Source organism: Siphateles boraxobius, unplaced genomic scaffold, assembly GCF_051911475.1.
Source record: "Siphateles boraxobius isolate OS27281-9 unplaced genomic scaffold, OSU_SipBor_1 68, whole genome shotgun sequence".
In the NCBI taxonomy this organism is placed as follows: domain Eukaryota; kingdom Metazoa; phylum Chordata; class Actinopteri; order Cypriniformes; family Leuciscidae; genus Siphateles; species Siphateles boraxobius.
In genome coordinates this window covers 2,681,372-2,697,998 of record NW_027509195.1, presented here as the reverse complement: position 1 = coordinate 2,697,998, position 16,627 = coordinate 2,681,372, and the positions used below count along the sequence as shown (strand labels likewise).

The window sequence follows — 16,627 nt, the reverse complement described above, 5'->3', positions numbered from 1 at the left end:
CTTTGGTTTGCAACCGTACTTAGACGCAAAGTCCACGATAAAGGCGTCAGCTAACACAACATTAAAAAGTTACAAAAGTAAAAGTAAACACATTAAAAAAGTACCATAGTAAAAACCTATAATATTGAGTTGATACAAATAAAAACACAAACCAACACCTTCTCACATGTAAAAGGTTAAACTATTTTTTCGGGAAATTAAATCTCTATCTGTGATTTCACAATCAGAAGCTGCACAACGTTGTGGCACCATTGATGCTTAGATATGACTGTGAGTGACGATAGGCAAACCGTTCCAAGATGGCGGGCGCGACGACATGTCTGGAGGAGTGATTAAACCCCCGACCCAAACCATACCAGTCGGGTTGTTTGCACAACGTCACTGCAGAATACTGCGAGGCGATTAGTCCGCGGTGGTTCCTATGACAACACATAGACTACAGTTCTAGTCTCACGCTTATAAGGTTTCGCTGTTATGAGATGGTTAGTTTCTGATTATGTCCAAGAATAAGGTAAGCCGGTGACGTTTGAAACAAAAATATACTGAGTCACGTGAAATTGTGTGCTATACAAGAACAATTTCTGCACATTTTCTTAAAAATTAGCTCTGCATTACAAAACGATGTGACGCTCCAGCTCTAAGGTTTGCTGTAAAAAAAACTTACTTTAAACAGCAGACAGCTGGACATAAAGGTGCCTACAGTTCCCAGAGGAAAAAGGAAGGGTAAGTCGAGTCTTTTGCTTTCTAATACAATGATATTCATTAATTTAATTCATTAATTAAAAGTGTCTAGATAGGCATAATTTACACTCCCGCTCTACAGTTCGAGTTCAGTAAGTTTTTTTTGTTTTTCTTTTAAAGAAAATTATGACAGCAGACATTTAATGTTACAAAAGATTTACATGGCAAACAAATGGCATTCAAAGAATTCTAAAAGTGCATCACGGTTTCAACAAAAATATGAATCAGCACAGAAATCAGATCTGATTTCAACATTGACAATAATAAGAAATATTTCTTGAGCATCAAATCAGCATATTAGAAGGATTTCTGAATGATCACGTGACACTGAAGTAATAATGCTGCAAATTTGGCTTAGCATTAAAGGGATAGTTCACCCAAAAATTTAAAATCTGTCATAATTTTGGGTGAACTATCCCTTTAATAAATTACATTTTAAAACATATTCAAACGGATAACATTTATTTTATATTGTAATAAAAATTGACAATATTACTGTATTATTATTAGACAATGCTAGACAATATTACTGTATCACAATATTACTTTTGGACTAAATAAATGCAATTTTGATGAGGTTTTTTTCAAAAACATAAAAAAATATCTTACTTTAGCCCAATCTTTCAGTTGAGATGGTTGTACAAACTGCATTTTTAAAAAGTGTTTAATATTTTCTCTGAAGTTCAAACTGTTATCTGTGTGTAGGTATGTACATGTGTATGATTAAAAGGTAGTTGAACAATCCATTGTGGTTCATTTTCAGGGAGGTAAGGAGTTGTATACGATACAGATGTGGACTGACCAACACCATTCAGGATGTCCTAAACCAGAGACCAGGCTGGGTAGAGGTGAAAGAGTAAGTGCTGAGCTTTTACTGTGTGTGTTTTCGAAACCTGTGGTATGTACAGTATCATCTAGGCATCATGCATTCATGTCTCCATACAGTGAAGGCGATTGGGACTTTAACTGGTGTGATGTTGGATGGCTGAGAGAGAACTTTGATCACTCGTACATGGAGGAACACGTGCGGATATGTCACTTTCGCAACCACTACGAGGTCAGTATTATGAAATTACGTTGTGTAATACATTTACTGACCGGCAGAATATTGTGTATATTACAATCGAATGAAGGTGAACAGAAAATAATCATGATTTATTTATATATATTTTTTAGCTGACTCGTAAGAACCTGATGGTAAAAAACCTGAAGAGGTATAGAAAAAATTTAGAGCGGGAGGCTGGGCGTTTAGAGGCAGCCAAATGTGACTTTTTCCCACGGACGTTTGAGCTGCCCAGTGAGTATCACATATTTGTGGAAGAGTTTAAGAGAAGCCCAGGGAGCACCTGGATCATGAAGCCTGTGAGTGTTTGTAGCAGTACGATACTACCAAACTGATCATCAACAGGTTATCCATTGTTACAATAACTTCCCATCACAGGTGGCACGATCACAAGGGAAAGGAATTTTTCTGTTTCGGAAACTCAAAGATATCATAGATTGGAGGAAGGTAATACAAATTTGACAACACTGAATCTTAAATCTTACATTTTCCCAAACATGTAAATTCTTTCATTAGTTGCTCACCCTCATGTCATCCCAAACCTCTATGTTGTGTTGCTGTTGGTTTTAGGATGGGACCCGCTCTGAAGAACAGAGAGATGAGGCTCAAGTTGAGAATTATGTCGCTCAGCGCTACATTGAGAATCCCTACCTCATAGCTGGTACATGTAATACATTTTTAAGGCCAATTCACACTGCACCGACAGATGCAGACAGATGACACTTTGTGAGGTTTTGTCGGATCAGTCTGTTACCCCTGTTGTCCTCTGTCAGAGCTTGTTTTCAACGATAGAACGCTGAATTCATGCTTATTGAGTCATGTAATGTCGTACTGTAATCTGGTGATTGTCCACATATGTCGGGATCTCCCAGCAAACACAGAACGTTCCCCTAACGTTCCCGAATGGTCCCATGAGGTTATTTTTTTGGGAACCAAACAAGAACGTTATAGGAACGTTCCATGTAGGTTATTTTTAGGTTCCATTTTTATAACGTAAGGAAAACGTTCCGGGAATGTTCCCCTAACGTTAAGGGAAAGTTCTAGGAACGTTCTGGGAACCAAAAACTAACGTTCCCAGAACGTTCCCAGAACCTAAATTTGTTTGCTGGGCTGTCAGTGCAGTGTTAATTGGCCTTTTGCTTCAGTTCTTTATTGTCTTTATTTTTATTTATTTGAACCTTTATTATTATAATTGCTGAACGCATTTTACCTCTACCACCAGGGAGAAAATTTGACTTGAGAGTCTATGTTCTTGTAACATCAGTAAGTGAGCGTTTTTTTATCGCAATTTTTATTTCATAATTTTTCGTTGATAAAGTACTTTCTTCTGCTGCAGTTAAAAGCATGTATGAAAAATTAATTATTTTTGCAATTGCACATAAAATTGAAGGGATAGTTCACCGAAAAATGTAAATTCTGTCATCATTTACACACCCTCAAGTTGTTCCAAACCTGTATGAATTTCTTTCTTCTGTTGAACACAAAAGAAGATATTTTGAAGAATGTCTGTAACCACACAGTTGATGGACCTCATTGACTTCCATAGTATTTCTTCCCACATACTATGGAAGTCAACAGGGCCCATTAACTGTTTGGTTAACCATATTCTTAAAAATAATTTATTGTAAAAGAAATTCATACAGATTTGGAACAACTTGAGGGTGAGTAAATGAAGACTATCCTTCTAAATGGCATTCACGCAATGTTGAAATTACCGAAATTATGAGATTCCGACTTTTAAAAGCAGAGGTTCTACACCAAATTTATTTCTACACCAATTTTTTTCCAGCGTATCTGATGTCCCCCCCCCCAAAAAAACTAGGCTATAAGTTTTCAAATGCATTATATAACATAAATAATGCATTTGCATAATGATTGTTACTTGTATTGTGGGCATTCCAGTGTTGCCATGTAAACCATATAATTCCAAGTTCGAGGATGTGAACAGCTCCAAGTACAATGTCCTGGTTGTCATCTAGTTATTACGTAAATAATGATGACGTGCAGATTTATACACAGACGGTTTTTTTTTTTAGTTCACATTACTGTTGACACACAAATGAACTTTTAAAACAAGACAGGCAAAATAATGAATGTCAATTTGTTTTTGGCAGTATATGCCATTGAAGGCCTGGCTGTATCGTGATGGTTTTGCTCGATTTTCCAACACCAGGTTCTCTCTCAACAGCATAGATGATCAGTGTATCCTTTGCTATATATTTCTGAACTACACTCTATTTTTATTTTACGCCCCATCGTACATAAACAGACATGGAATTCGCTTGTTTATCACCTTTAACCTTGATGTACACAGACGTTCATCTCACCAATGTTGCAGTGCAAAAAACTGCTCCTGATTATGATCCTGAGAAGGTATGTTGAAAGTACACTATTATGTTCATTTAAATATACTTTATTAAAAAGCAGTAATCGCTGACTTTTACTCTCTCCTAGGGTTGTAAGTGGCAGATGCAACAGCTGCGCTGTTATCTGACTGCTAAGCATGGTTTCGAGACAGTGCAGGCTCAGTTTAAAGAAATTGACAACATATTTATTCGCAGCTTGCTTAGTGTTCAGAAGACCATCATCAATGACAAACACTGTTTTGAGTTGTACGGATATGACATACTACTGGACCAGGATTTAAAGCCGTGAGAATGCTTTATTTTGGACTTTATGTTGCTTATCAGAACTTGCATTGCTAAAAACAAAAAAAATGACAGCAGTTTGCTATCATGCAGGTGGCTAATTGAAGTGAACGCTTCACCCTCCCTCACAGCCAGCAGTCAGGAGGACTATGACCTAAAATACAGACTGCTGGAGGACACCTTGCACATTGTAGACATGGAGGGCCGGTACGATTTGACGTTGACAAACTGACATAAAATTACATGGAAGAGACTGGAGGATTGTCTATGTTGTCATTGTTGTCCAAAACATTCTATTGTGCTTAGTTTGACAGGCAAGGAAAAGAGGGTTGGCGGATTTGACCTAATGTGGAACGATGGACCTGTCTACACGGATGTCGGTCTAGAGGCCATGGGTTGTTCTTGCCTCGTGGCAAATACACACCTTGGTTAGTGTCTTTTACTGCCTAAGTGGAGATCTTGGCTTATAGTGCACTCAATAAGCCTGTTTCTGTCCATAGTTGAGCTTTTTGACACACTCTTAGGCATTTGTGAATTACATCCAGTTCAACAAGAAGTATATTCATTAAAGGGATAGTTCACCCAAAAATTAAAATTCTGTCAGTGTTTACTCACCCTCATGTTGTTCCAACCTCATAAGACCTTCGTTCATCTTCGGAACACGAATTAAGATATTTTTAATGAAATATGAGAGCTGGATCACTCCTCCATACTAGTCCATAGGCTTCTTCAGGGATTGAACTTGCCGGCCTCGAAAAGTTATTAAAGACATCGTTAAAATAGTCCAAGTGACTACAGTGGCTCAATCTTAAGTTTATCAAACGACGAGAATACTTTTTGTGCGCTAAAAATTTTGTAAAAAAAAAATAACGACTTTATTTCAACTATACATTTCCTTCTCTGTTGGCCTCTAGTCAGATAACTTAGTGTAATGGCGTAGAGGTACGTCACACGTAGGCTCACTATTGGCTGACGCTGGTCATGTGTGTGATGCGTGTGACGTACAACAACAGAAGCGTACGCTATTACACTAGTGAACTGACTCGAGGCCCACAGAGAAGGACATGATTAGTTGAAATAAAGTAGTTATTTTTGTTTTTTTGCCCACAAAAAGTATTCTCGTCGTTTGATAAACTTAAGATTGAGCCACTGTAGTCACTTGGACTATTTTAACGATGTCTTTAATAAGTTTTCGAGGCCGGCAAGTTCAATCCCTCAAGAAGCCTATGGACTAGTATGGAGGAGTGATCCAGCTCTCAGATTTAATCAAAAAGGTCTTACGGGGTTGGAACAACATGAGGGTGAGTAAATACTGACAGAATTTTCACTTTTGGGTGAACTATCCCTTTAACAATGCATGCATGATACTTTCTAAAAATAGGGTACCAAATAGCGCTTTAAAGTCTCCAATAAGTAGTTGGTCAAAGCATTAGTTGCACATAATTGTCTCACCTTAGGTTGTTCCATGACTGTATTTTTCTGTGGAACATATTTTGTATATACAATGGAAGTCGATGATCACCAAAACTGTTTGGATACCAAAATATGTTCTTTTATGTTCAGGTTTGTAATTTGTAGTTTGTAGTTTGTAAATCAGGTTCGTAAAACATTCAGGAGCTCAGGAATTCTATTCAATGAGCTGCTTAATTTTTATCTATTTTACCAAAATCTGTTACCGTTCTTGATTTTGTCATTGTCTACAAAATGTTAATGTTGTTAAAATGTTGTTTTAAAAGATGTCATTGGTAACAGGGTTGCAAATAACATATTACTACTACTCTTCATGATATATGCTGTTAAACATCTGTTTTCTCTCTTATGAACATGGGATTTGCATCTTTATTGTTAAACAAATAATGAAACACCTATTTGTGGAAAGCATCACATCACATACAGCATTTACTAATATCTCCTGCAATAAGTACAAATGCTTTTTGCTCATTTTGTTTTTACAGGCTGTGTGAATGATCGCCAGAAACAGCTTCAACAGCTTCTAAAGCCTTTACCAGGACAGAAGAGAACATGACAGGCATCTAATCAGTGTGACAAACTATGCATGATATCCCACAAATACCTACAATGCTTATAATATTCACCCAAGAATTCAGATGAGTGTAAATATGAGAATTTAAATACCCAGAAGAGATGGCAAAGCCACTGAACATTTTCATTTACTTGCTAAAAATTACATGGTCTGTCATTGTTTACCGTTTTATAGTGAGTTTAATGAAATTTCAATGATGGTATCAATCTCTGATGATGTAATGAAAACGGTTTATTTTGTATCTCATAAAAATAGCTGCATTCAAATCTACCAAAAAGTCTCAGCAAAATAAAAGCACAATCTGACATTGATAGGAGAAAAGTAGATTTTTGTGTATGTGTTTTTTTTTTTTTTGCCTGATAAGGGAACTTTACAGTACATGACATCCAAAATGAAATGGCGCTACATACAGTACATCAAGTATGGAAAATGTGGTACAACGTACTGTATGGCCTCAACCTGTACCAACTTTCAAGTCATATGCATTACACATATAAAACTACAAAACCACTACCATCATTGTTCCTTAAAAAAAAATAAACAAAACATGCTATATTTAGAGACATGAAGTTAAATGTAATCACCTGATAAGTTCTCAAGAAGTAAACAAACATAGATAACCATGACCATATTATCGCAATAGTTCCGTCTCCAACACAAACCGCACCACAAAACCACCATCATCAATCCTAACATCACAATTCAACTACATTTAACTCACTCAAAGGCTAATGTCTTCCAAAACATTCAAAGATAAATAATGCATTAAACAAAACACTCTTATTTAACTAAAATTTCAAACCATTGTAATAAACATTATTTAATAAATAACAAGAAAAGAAGTCCTTGTAAATAGCACTTTACAAAAATACAGTCGTTACAAAACATTCATTATTCATCTCAAAAATATACATTCTTTGACCAGTAGTGCTCACTACACAAAATGCCACACACTGACATTCTTAGCCGTACCTCCCTCAAATAAGAGATATGTACATGCACACTGGATTTAACTACGTTTATTTCATTTTAGAGGATGTCTGCGTACAGTTAGCAAAGATAACCTGCTTGTATGTACTTAAGCAGATGAAATAAATATATCTTGAAGGAATGCACATTGAAATATACTAAAATGATGAAAAGGCATGATTTCTAAAGAGAAGGATACATTTTTAAGGGTGCGGTCACATTTACCGTTTCAACAGAAATCCGTGCGATTTCACCTGAGGCCAAACGGGTTCAAGTTATCATTGACCAACAGAAAGCTCCTTAATTTGAAAGTTACAGTATGTTGAGTGGTGAACACAATGGCCAGTCAGAGGCATAGAATTCGTTCAACAGCGCTCAAAATGCTAGAGGGAAATGCTGGTATAGTCCCGTTTTTAAAATTTCATTACCGACTTGGTACCTAAGTCGGTACTTTTGACAACACTACTGCCAACAGATAATGGACTTTTTTCCGCCAAATTTTGCTAATCTGACCGCACCTTTATCCTTTCTACATATAACTACTTTTAACTGCAGTGATATTAGAATGGTTTAATTAGCTCTTCTTTACAATATGCGAGATGGAAATGTTTTTGAGGCAACTGAAAATAGGCGTGAAAGGAGCACTAACTATTTGGCGTACTGAGCATTTTTCACTTTGCCATTAGTCTTGGTAGCTGATGGCACTTTTGCATTGCAGCTGTCGGCGACCATTCTTTTAGTGCCAGATCTTAATCGTACTTCACCTGTTTCGGCTCTTGGACAATCCTTAACCATTTTTTTCCCTGGACCGCCACCTTCCCGCTTTAAAGCGGCAGGAACTCGCCTATCAACCCCTTCACATTTCGCTCCAGGTGGATCTTTCTGTTTCTCTGCCTCATTTGACCTCACAGTCTTTCCTTTCTTGACCAAAGAATGGGATTTGACATTCGAGTTAAGTTCATGAGATGCCCTGCGCACGTTACCCACGGCCTGCATGTGGTTCTGCTGAGCCTTTGCTGCTTGAGGACTGACCAGGTGCTGGTTTTTCAATGCGGTGCGGTTTTCAGAGGTGGAGGCCCGGCTTTCACTGCTGCTTCTCTTTTGGGTGTTGGCCGGAGGAGCTTTGCGCTCTAAAAGGGGACTGAGGCGGGAATGGCGCTGGTAGGCATACGATGAGCAAGTGCCGTTGCAGAGTGGGTAACGGATATGGCAGTGAGGGCAAACTAGGCGAGAAAGCTGTGTGGATGATGGGCTGCTCATTGAAGAGAAGAAGCCCCGCTGACCCTGGCGAAAGCTTTTCGGAGAGCTGAGGCGTGTCGGAGGAGCAGTGTGAGGCCTGGTCCGGTTGATGTTTGCTAGGACACTGGTGGCATGAACTTTTGTTCGGATGATGGGCACGACGTGCTGCCCACTCTCAGCCTGAATGGTTTGTATCTGGTGCCACTCCAGCTGGAGGAGGCGCTCCAGATACTTCTCTAGCTGCCCTACGGGTTTTGGCCGGGGAGCCCTCTTACCCTCCGTGTTGAGGAAGATGGCGAGCTGCCTCAGGCTCCAGGTATTGAATGGAGGTGGCAGGAAGTCTGGGTAGCTGTAGCTGACATCATCATCCTCCAATGACCTGGGTCCAGGTATTTGGGGATGCAGGTCCATGGAGGTGATCACCTCTGCTCGGAGGTTAAGATGAGGAGGAGTGCAGGGAGAAGGGAGCACAGGGAGCCTCTCGGAGTCAGACAGGTCGCTGGCGCTGTCCGTGTCGTCCTCCTGGTGCTCCAAAAGGCGGAGTGACTCCAGATCAGGGACGTGATTCTTTAGGGTGAAATGCTGCAGTACTGGCTGTGGAGCCAAGGGCAGCGAGAGAGCACGCCGACTCTTCTCCAAGGCCACGTGGCTCAGTACCATCTCTCTACAGCACTGAGGCTCCAGCTGAATTTTCTGCCTCTCCTGTCCACGCTCGGGACATGACAGTTTGGAACGGGAAGGCCTCATGTCTGATTCTCCCTGTGTGCTACAGCAATAGTTCAAGTGAGATATTTTATTAATTTATTAGGGCTGGGTTGACTATATTGATTTTTCTACTTCTATGAAATGATAATGATTCTAAAATCCCAAGAATGATCTTTTAGTCTGTGCTGTTTTCCGTTGATGCATAAATCAAATTTCATTATCTGTAGTGTGCCTCCCATCCAATAATCACAATAAGATTGGTGATTTGTTACTTTTGATATTCCAACCCTGTCAATTCATAACAAAATTAAAAAAATAAATGCTGTTTATTTTATAAATACTGTTTACTGTTGTACTCAAGTGGCACGTGAACTTATCATCAGAGGGTGATGTAACGCATTACAAGTAACAATTTACGTAATCACATTACTTTTTTCATGTAACTAGTATGTAATGCATTTCTTTTAAATTTAAAAAAAAAAATAGTTTTTAGTTACTTTTTCAAAATAGTTACTTGCTCATATAATTAACGCAAGTTATATTGTTTCCCCATTTATTGACTGACAGCTCTCCTGTCCCCATGTTGAGAGAAATCAGGGGTTAGTGTAAACATTTTGGTTGATGGATGTAATACTAGACTAAATGTATGATACAGTGTTCTCTTGTGGCTCGCGTGCAGTCTTCACTCGGACGCGCGCTTCAATCTATCGCCGTTGCGGAGACTCTCTATTCATTCCGGTGTAATCACAAAATAAAATGCACACACACGTGTCCCTGCTTGATATGGACTGTAACCACTGATGAATATAATTAGTTTTGATGAGAGAAAAAAAAAAAGCTATACGAGTGCAGATTAGAACCCATAACCTCTGACACGCTTGGCAAAATATCTACCACTCGACCATTTAAGCGTATCGATGACCATATATGCGGATCGTTGGATTTATTTACGGGATGAGAGAGGCTGCACAGTTTGACCAGCGGGCAGCGGCCCGCCGGATGGTGTTGCTAAGAACTTGCAATGTATAACTATTATCAGACCGGCCCTCGAAACACTACCGGCCCACCGGGAAAGGTCCCGACTCTCCCGATTGCCACTCCGCCCCTGTGCCTGACAGTCTCTCCAACTGGAACTAAACAATATCCCGGAGTATATGTTACTCCAGTAACTCCGACAGTTCACTGATGGAACTGATGAGCACGAGCAGCTAATACTGAGCATGTGTTTACTGCCGAACGTACAGTCAGATACAGCCACGGTCACTTTGGCCAGGTGGTATTTATAGCATAGGGCGCGGGACGCCTAGATTCTAGAGAGCATTTGATTGGACAGAAAATGTGATGAGGAGCTGAATTCCACGGTGACGTCATAAAAATCCGTGATCCATTTTAGCGGAAGTGAGAGTCAGTTTTGAATGCTTATATCTCCTAAATGCGAATTTTGTCATTGTTTTGGAACACACCAGCTTATTTGTAACATTACGGCTAACATATTCATCCTAAGAGCTAAAAAAAAAATGTAACTTTAACCTTTAACGCTTGTCCGGGACAAGTGGATTATTTTGAAGAGACAAGAAAAAGAGAATTTTACTTGCCCAACAGGACAAGTAGCCTGATTAAAACGTCGATAACAAAAAAAACAATTCTAGGGTATCACCAAAACGTGAGAATGATTCTTATTTTATTACATTTCTTGTAAGTTACGATCGATAGTGGATAATAAATGTAGGCTATCACTGACGGTAACAAGGTTGCGTTGTTGAGGCTTGCGCAGCATCTCCAGGAGAAATGGAAACCAATGAACGCAGCTCACACAAAGAAACTCAGTTAACAACATAAAACTGCCTAAAAAATTCAAAATGTGGAGTTTTTTATTTTTAAGCAACATATAATATAATTAAGCAACCTCGCAGGACGAATGCTGTTTTCCTGAATACCATGATCAAAGAAAATGTGACATGATTTCATACAACAGTTCAATAAACAGTTAAAATTAACTCACTTACATTTTACACGCAATATTGACTGTTTTTGTTCTGTTTATGTTCTATTTCAGCAGCGAAAATAGTTTCAAACAAAGATCACAGAACGCGCATCTTTATGATACAAATGATTCAGCGTTTTGAATGAATCAGTTGAGTTAAAGATTCAATGACCCATTCATAAATAAACGCCTCGTTCATGAAAGAATCAGTCGTTTGAACAAATCGTTTGAATGACTCAATGACTCGCTCATTAAGACGGTCGCCTGCTGCCACCTACTGGCGGATTAGTGTTATGTTTAAAAGTATCATTCTTTCCAACATTTGTTATTTGTATATTTAAAAATATATTTTTTTAAATCTCATAACTTTATTTAATGCAGTTGAATTTTTTTAGTGTAAATTGTTTAATTTGATCAGCTCTACCTTAGGGTAACAGCCCTATAGTGTCTTATTATTCTAATTAAATTTATTGATCAAATTTAGGAATTTGAAATGAAAGATGAAGCATACTGTACATTGAATAAGATTAGGGAGGGAATGCCCTTTAAATGTGCAGATATGACAATATGCAGATTTAAAAATATATAAGATGATTGAACACTGATGAGAATATTGTTTAAGAATAAATTATATTTACAAGATACATTTTTTTTCCGGACAAGCGACTTTTTTACTCTGACAAGTGAATGACAAATGTTCAAAGGACAAGCACATGAAAAGGCTTAATGTCGAGCCCTGCTACATGTTTTTTTTTTCTTACGAAAATGTTTTACCTGATATAAAACCAAATGAATCAATATCAAGTCAAATTAAACAGAGATTGAAATTGATCAAATTGATTTGTGAAATCTGTGTCAATACCCAACCCTAAAATCAATTGCACAGCACTTGATTCTGATCAGTTAATCAGAGCATTCTGCAGTGAAATATCCATTTGTTTTGTTTTAATTATTCTCATTGTTATTTATATAATAAATTCCATATGCTAAGTAAAACTCACCCACGCAACTTGCAAGTGCCACCAGTTGGACTCTTAGCTTTCTTTGGTTTAATGCCATTTTGGACCTCGGAAAGATCATCAAAACATATTAAAAATGCCGCAAACAGAAATAAAGACGTTTGATGAATCTTAATGTTGCACATGTAACTTACAATTTCGGCTTTAGGCAGAGGATCCTTCTCCTGGCCTGGATGCAAGGACACTGTTTTTTTGAGAGGTTTCTTATTCTGGTTGACGTATCCTCCTCTCTTATTATTGCTGCAAATAAAGCACATATTCTTAATGAAATATATAGCCTCTATATATATATATATATATATATATATATATATATATATATATATATATATATATATATTTATTTATTTTTTGTTTGTTTGATTTTAATGAATTTCTCTAATCAAACTTACCTGGCAATAATCCCAGTGTTTTCTGCATTTTTCATTCTAACCTTCTCCTTGTCTGGCACCTTCTTCAGTGTCGCAGACGCAGATCGTTCCTGCAGGATGGGTCCCATCGCATCAACACTATGAAGTGTACAGGCGCATTTTCCAAGCTCTCAGCTGTGCCCCAAAATGTCCCATTTGTGAGCGCATACACGCACTGTGCGACAGAAGAGCATCATTGCAGATATGAAGCGAAATAACAGCGTCACAGCTTATATATATTTTCCAGTTTGCCAAGAATTAGAGCAACCCATTAAACTGGGTCGAACAAACAAATTTTGAATAGGGTAATAATCACCTTTGCATCTTGTTTATGAAATTCTCATCATCTTGCATTGAGCGAAACGCGTTGAAATCGCCGTTACTGTGCATCACTACAGCTCGATCAGACTTGTTTACCTGCTGCTTTGTATGTTCAAGCATCGTTGTCGTCGTGATCCTACGACTGGCATGATGGGAATTGGAGTTTATAACCGAAATAAAAGAAGCGGGATAATTTCACCGCTGCCTGTTACGGTTACTCATAAAACACGGCAAAAACAAAATACGCATAGGTGTATGTATTAAGAAGCTGCTATTGTGGTTCTGTAAATTCGCAAGAATCACCCTTTTATTAAGATGACCAGTGGTGTTGCCAGATCAACGACTAAACACCCTGTCTGAAAAATATAAAATAAGTAGTGAGCTCTGACTGGGTCTAAAAACATCAAAACCATACCTCAAATTCAATATTCAATTCAAATACAAAAAAGTAGTTAATGTTGCTGTGAGGGTGTTTCTAATACAGCTGCTGTGGAAGTGACGTAGTTGACATCTTTCTCACTTCTGACTGCTGTTCTCTCTCTCTCTCTCTCTCTCTCTCTCTCTCTCTCTCTCTCTATATATATATATATATATATATATATATATATATATATATATATATATATATATATATATATATATATTCCCTCTTTTTGAAAGTTATGAAAACACTATTGTGGAGTTTTTCTTTTGCTATTTGAGCAAATGGGAAAACACAAATATATATTTAACGTTCACCGCATTTTCCTAGCCTATCAATTTTGTCATTGTTTTGAGGCACACTAGCTTATAGATAAGACAAATATATTCATACTAAAAGCCAAAGAGCTTCGATTTTGATTCGAGGGAACTTTAAAAAAGCCAAAATCAGGTTATAATCGGCGGACATGGCAACCCTGAGACACAGCCTTTCCCGAGTACAGCTGACGCAGTTGTCACGCCCCCTACCTTTGACGTCACACCCCTACCAGCTTTGCGCAGTTTGCATGAAATGCATCGTATGTGAGTTAAATCACGTATACTTCACCTTTGCACAAAGTTTGTGTAAAGCTCCTCCACATTATGAACGTTTGGTTTATAAAAATAGCCTCGGAGTATCTTCATATGCGTCGTAACCAAAAACGTCGGATTTTACTGGTGAGACAATGAAAACACGAACTTGAACTTCTTCTTTTGTTTGAATTTTTGTACAGAGCCAAAGTCATTGACTATATACGTTTGCACTGACACTGTACCATGTAAAACAATATTAAATTGTATCCTGGATAAAAGTGAGCTGAGATTAAAGTAGCTAGTGAGCCTGCCATGTTTTCACAGCTGCACAGTATTATGGCAGACGTGCTTCTTTGCACTTACTCGAATATTTAACAAGTATTTATAACCTAGAATATTTCTAATTTTCAGGTCTCTCTGAGTTTTCTGTGCAAGGTGCACTAGAAGGGACCTATTTCTAATAAACATGGCCTGGTCTTTGGGATGTTGCCATAAAGACACACCCCTCGAAGAGATGAATGCTGACCTATTTTTCACCACTGTATCAGGTTCCACACCGATTTCCCAGGACATGTCCCGCTCAAAAACAGACAGTGGGACTAGGCCAGTTAAAATTCGTCCACCTAGCCCGAGAACAACTCCAAGGCACACTGCAGGCCGCAGCCTGTCATGTGAACCCCCAACCAAATCCATCATCCAGAGGCGTACTCAGTCCCTTCCATCTCCATCAGAGAGAAGGAAGCTTAGTCGCAGAGCCAGCGTCCGATTTGTGGACTCTTTGGGGTTGGACCTGGAAAATGTCAAGGTTTTCAAAAGCGGCGAGGACCCATTTGTCCCAGAGCATGTTCTTTTCCGACTGTTAATGAATTCTGAGCTGGCCTCGAGTAAGAGGATGGAAATATCCCTACCATATTTGAAACCCACATTCTCTGTCCAGCCAGGCGAATGCTCAAACTACACGGATCGTCTGTGTTTTCAGCAAGTATGTCTGGAGCGGGTTTTGTGCTATGAGCCTGGTATTATAGGGATCGTTCAAGTCGTAAATTTGGCGTTTGAGAAGGAAGTGAGTGTTCGCTATTCCTTTACAAACTGGAAGAGTTGCTCAGAAACCAAGGCTTACTGGGTTGCAAGCAAATCTATTTCAAATGGGCCCTGCTGTGACACTTTTCGATTTCATCTTCCCGTTCCTCCATTCATCCTTCACCCTGGGGCTGTGCTAGAGTTTGCGGTCTGTTATAAAGTAATGGGGACTCAGTTTTGGGATAACAATGGTGGGCAGAATTACAAATTAACCTGTCAGAGTTACAACCTGCCTGTGCCGAAGGAATGTGAAGACAGCATGATACACTTTATCTGAGGACACTGAAAGTTAGATGGAACTTTTTTTAAAGCACTGTTTTCACTTTTTCATTTTACTTGCAACCACCAGCATTTTCACCATGTGATATACACTGCTGAGCTTCTGGAGGTCTTGCCATAGCACATTTCCTTTGTGAATAATATTTTGAAATATGAGATTTTTAACTAAGAACTGTTAAACTGGACTGGAGCATTGAGAGTAATACTGTATGATGACTTTATAATGCAATATAGATTCAAAAAGTGCCTTTACTGTTTTTTTTTTTTTTTACATTTCAGATTTGCACTTGTTTGTGTGAGGATTTTATTGTCACTATGTGGTAAATTTTCATAGTAGCCTACTTGTGTATATTGTAAACACAGATGTTGATGGAATAAGGATGTGTTCAATGGAGATGGGGAATACCGCTTGTTTTAAAGAACTGGTTAAAAATATTCAGTGATTCTCTAATCACATTGTCCTTTAACTTCCAATAAAGCCATATTTAGACACAGAATTTTGCTTTTAGGTGTATTTGTTTTATTATTATTGTAACTTCAGTTTGTTGCTGCCACCATGATTCAGTTCATAAAAACAATGTAATTTACAATAATTTGACATTTGGGTCATTGACAAATAAACTTTAAAAAAAGGTGTTTTTTAACAATCTTTTCGAAACTGATGTAATGCATATTTTTGAGTCATGAAAAATGTGTTTAAACAAGCTTTAGTTGTTAAATAACATTTTGAAGTGTTTAAATTCATTTTTTGACTTTTCATGTTAGGCGGTACAACCAATTCAAATAGTGGTTTGTATATAATGTAGTTGTACCACCTGACATGGAAAGTGTACCCACATACTTGAAATTAGCAGTTTTACCAGTATTTGAGAGAGATCTACAAACCTTTTCACTTCGCCACAAAGATCAGTAGAGCTCCTCTGGATAATGCATTATCACCTTTACTGTTATGTCCTTGTCAACTCATAATAAAAGAACCATGTTTGCAGTTGTGCCACCCTGATATTTGAAAATATATAAATTCACGGACAAAGTTTTTTTTCTCAACGGCTTTAAAACTACTGATCTTTGTCTCAAACCTAAAATGTGCTAAATACCATAGTATTTTTATTATTATTATTATTAAGACACC

At 38.0% G+C, this 16,627-nt stretch overlaps 3 protein-coding genes across 5 annotated transcripts; 2 read left to right on the top strand and 1 right to left on the bottom strand.

Moving 5' to 3' along the window:
* Nucleotides 1–350: 350 nt before the first annotated feature.
* Nucleotides 351–6,820, top strand: ttll9 (tubulin tyrosine ligase-like family, member 9). Of its 2 annotated transcripts, none has more exons than XM_077214133.1 (14): nt 351–511; nt 677–723; nt 1,505–1,597; nt 1,687–1,798; nt 1,918–2,103; nt 2,183–2,251; nt 2,375–2,465; nt 3,027–3,067; nt 3,919–4,006; nt 4,119–4,177; nt 4,259–4,455; nt 4,546–4,659; nt 4,759–4,880; nt 6,408–6,820. In XM_077214133.1, the coding sequence occupies exons 1-14, from the start codon at nt 497–499 to the stop codon at nt 6,476–6,478; spliced, it is 1,305 nt and encodes a 434-aa protein (XP_077070248.1). In that variant the 5' UTR covers nt 351–496; the 3' UTR covers nt 6,479–6,820. The 2 variants fall into 2 exon arrangements, with proteins under 2 accessions (XP_077070248.1, XP_077070247.1); XM_077214132.1 differs by having other exon boundaries at nt 674–723.
* Nucleotides 6,707–13,593, bottom strand: fam217ba (family with sequence similarity 217 member Ba). Its single transcript, XM_077214125.1, has 5 exons — nt 13,139–13,593; nt 12,805–12,997; nt 12,547–12,652; nt 12,395–12,459; nt 6,707–9,470 (listed from the first exon to the last, which is right to left on the bottom strand). Exons 2-5 carry the CDS (start codon nt 12,909–12,911, stop codon nt 8,114–8,116), a joined length of 1,635 nt encoding a protein of 544 aa, XP_077070240.1. The 5' UTR covers nt 12,912–12,997; nt 13,139–13,593; the 3' UTR covers nt 6,707–8,113.
* Nucleotides 13,594–14,084: 491 nt separating this feature from the next.
* On the top strand, nt 14,085–15,992 carry ppp1r3da (protein phosphatase 1, regulatory subunit 3Da). 2 transcript variants are annotated; one of them, XM_077214028.1, is made up of 2 exons: nt 14,085–14,280; nt 14,685–15,992. In XM_077214028.1, exon 2 carries the CDS (start codon nt 14,708–14,710, stop codon nt 15,491–15,493), a length of 786 nt encoding a protein of 261 aa, XP_077070143.1. In that variant the 5' UTR covers nt 14,085–14,280; nt 14,685–14,707; the 3' UTR covers nt 15,494–15,992. The 2 variants fall into 2 exon arrangements, with proteins under 2 accessions (XP_077070143.1, XP_077070142.1); XM_077214027.1 differs by having other exon boundaries at nt 14,548–15,992.
* The last annotated feature ends 635 nt before the right edge of the window (nt 15,993–16,627 follow it).

Coding starts and splice junctions, on each gene's coding strand:
- ttll9 (XM_077214132.1), top strand. Junction 2,104..2,182: donor GCACCTGGATCATGAAGCCT/GTGAGTGTTTGT, acceptor TTCCCATCACAG/GTGGCACGATCACAAGGGAA. Junction 2,466..3,026: donor GAATCCCTACCTCATAGCTG/GTACATGTAATA, acceptor CTCTACCACCAG/GGAGAAAATTTGACTTGAGA.
- fam217ba (XM_077214125.1), bottom strand. CDS start 12,911: ATGGGACCCATCCTGCAGGAACGATCTGCGTCTGCGACACTGAAGAAG. Junction 12,460..12,546: donor CTCTGCCTAAAGCCGAAATT/GTAAGTTACATG, acceptor GATCTTTCCGAG/GTCCAAAATGGCATTAAACC. Junction 9,471..12,394: donor GGCACTTGCAAGTTGCGTGG/GTGAGTTTTACT, acceptor CTATTGCTGTAG/CACACAGGGAGAATCAGACA.
- ppp1r3da (XM_077214027.1), top strand. CDS start 14,603: ATGGCCTGGTCTTTGGGATGTTGCCATAAAGACACACCCCTCGAAGAG.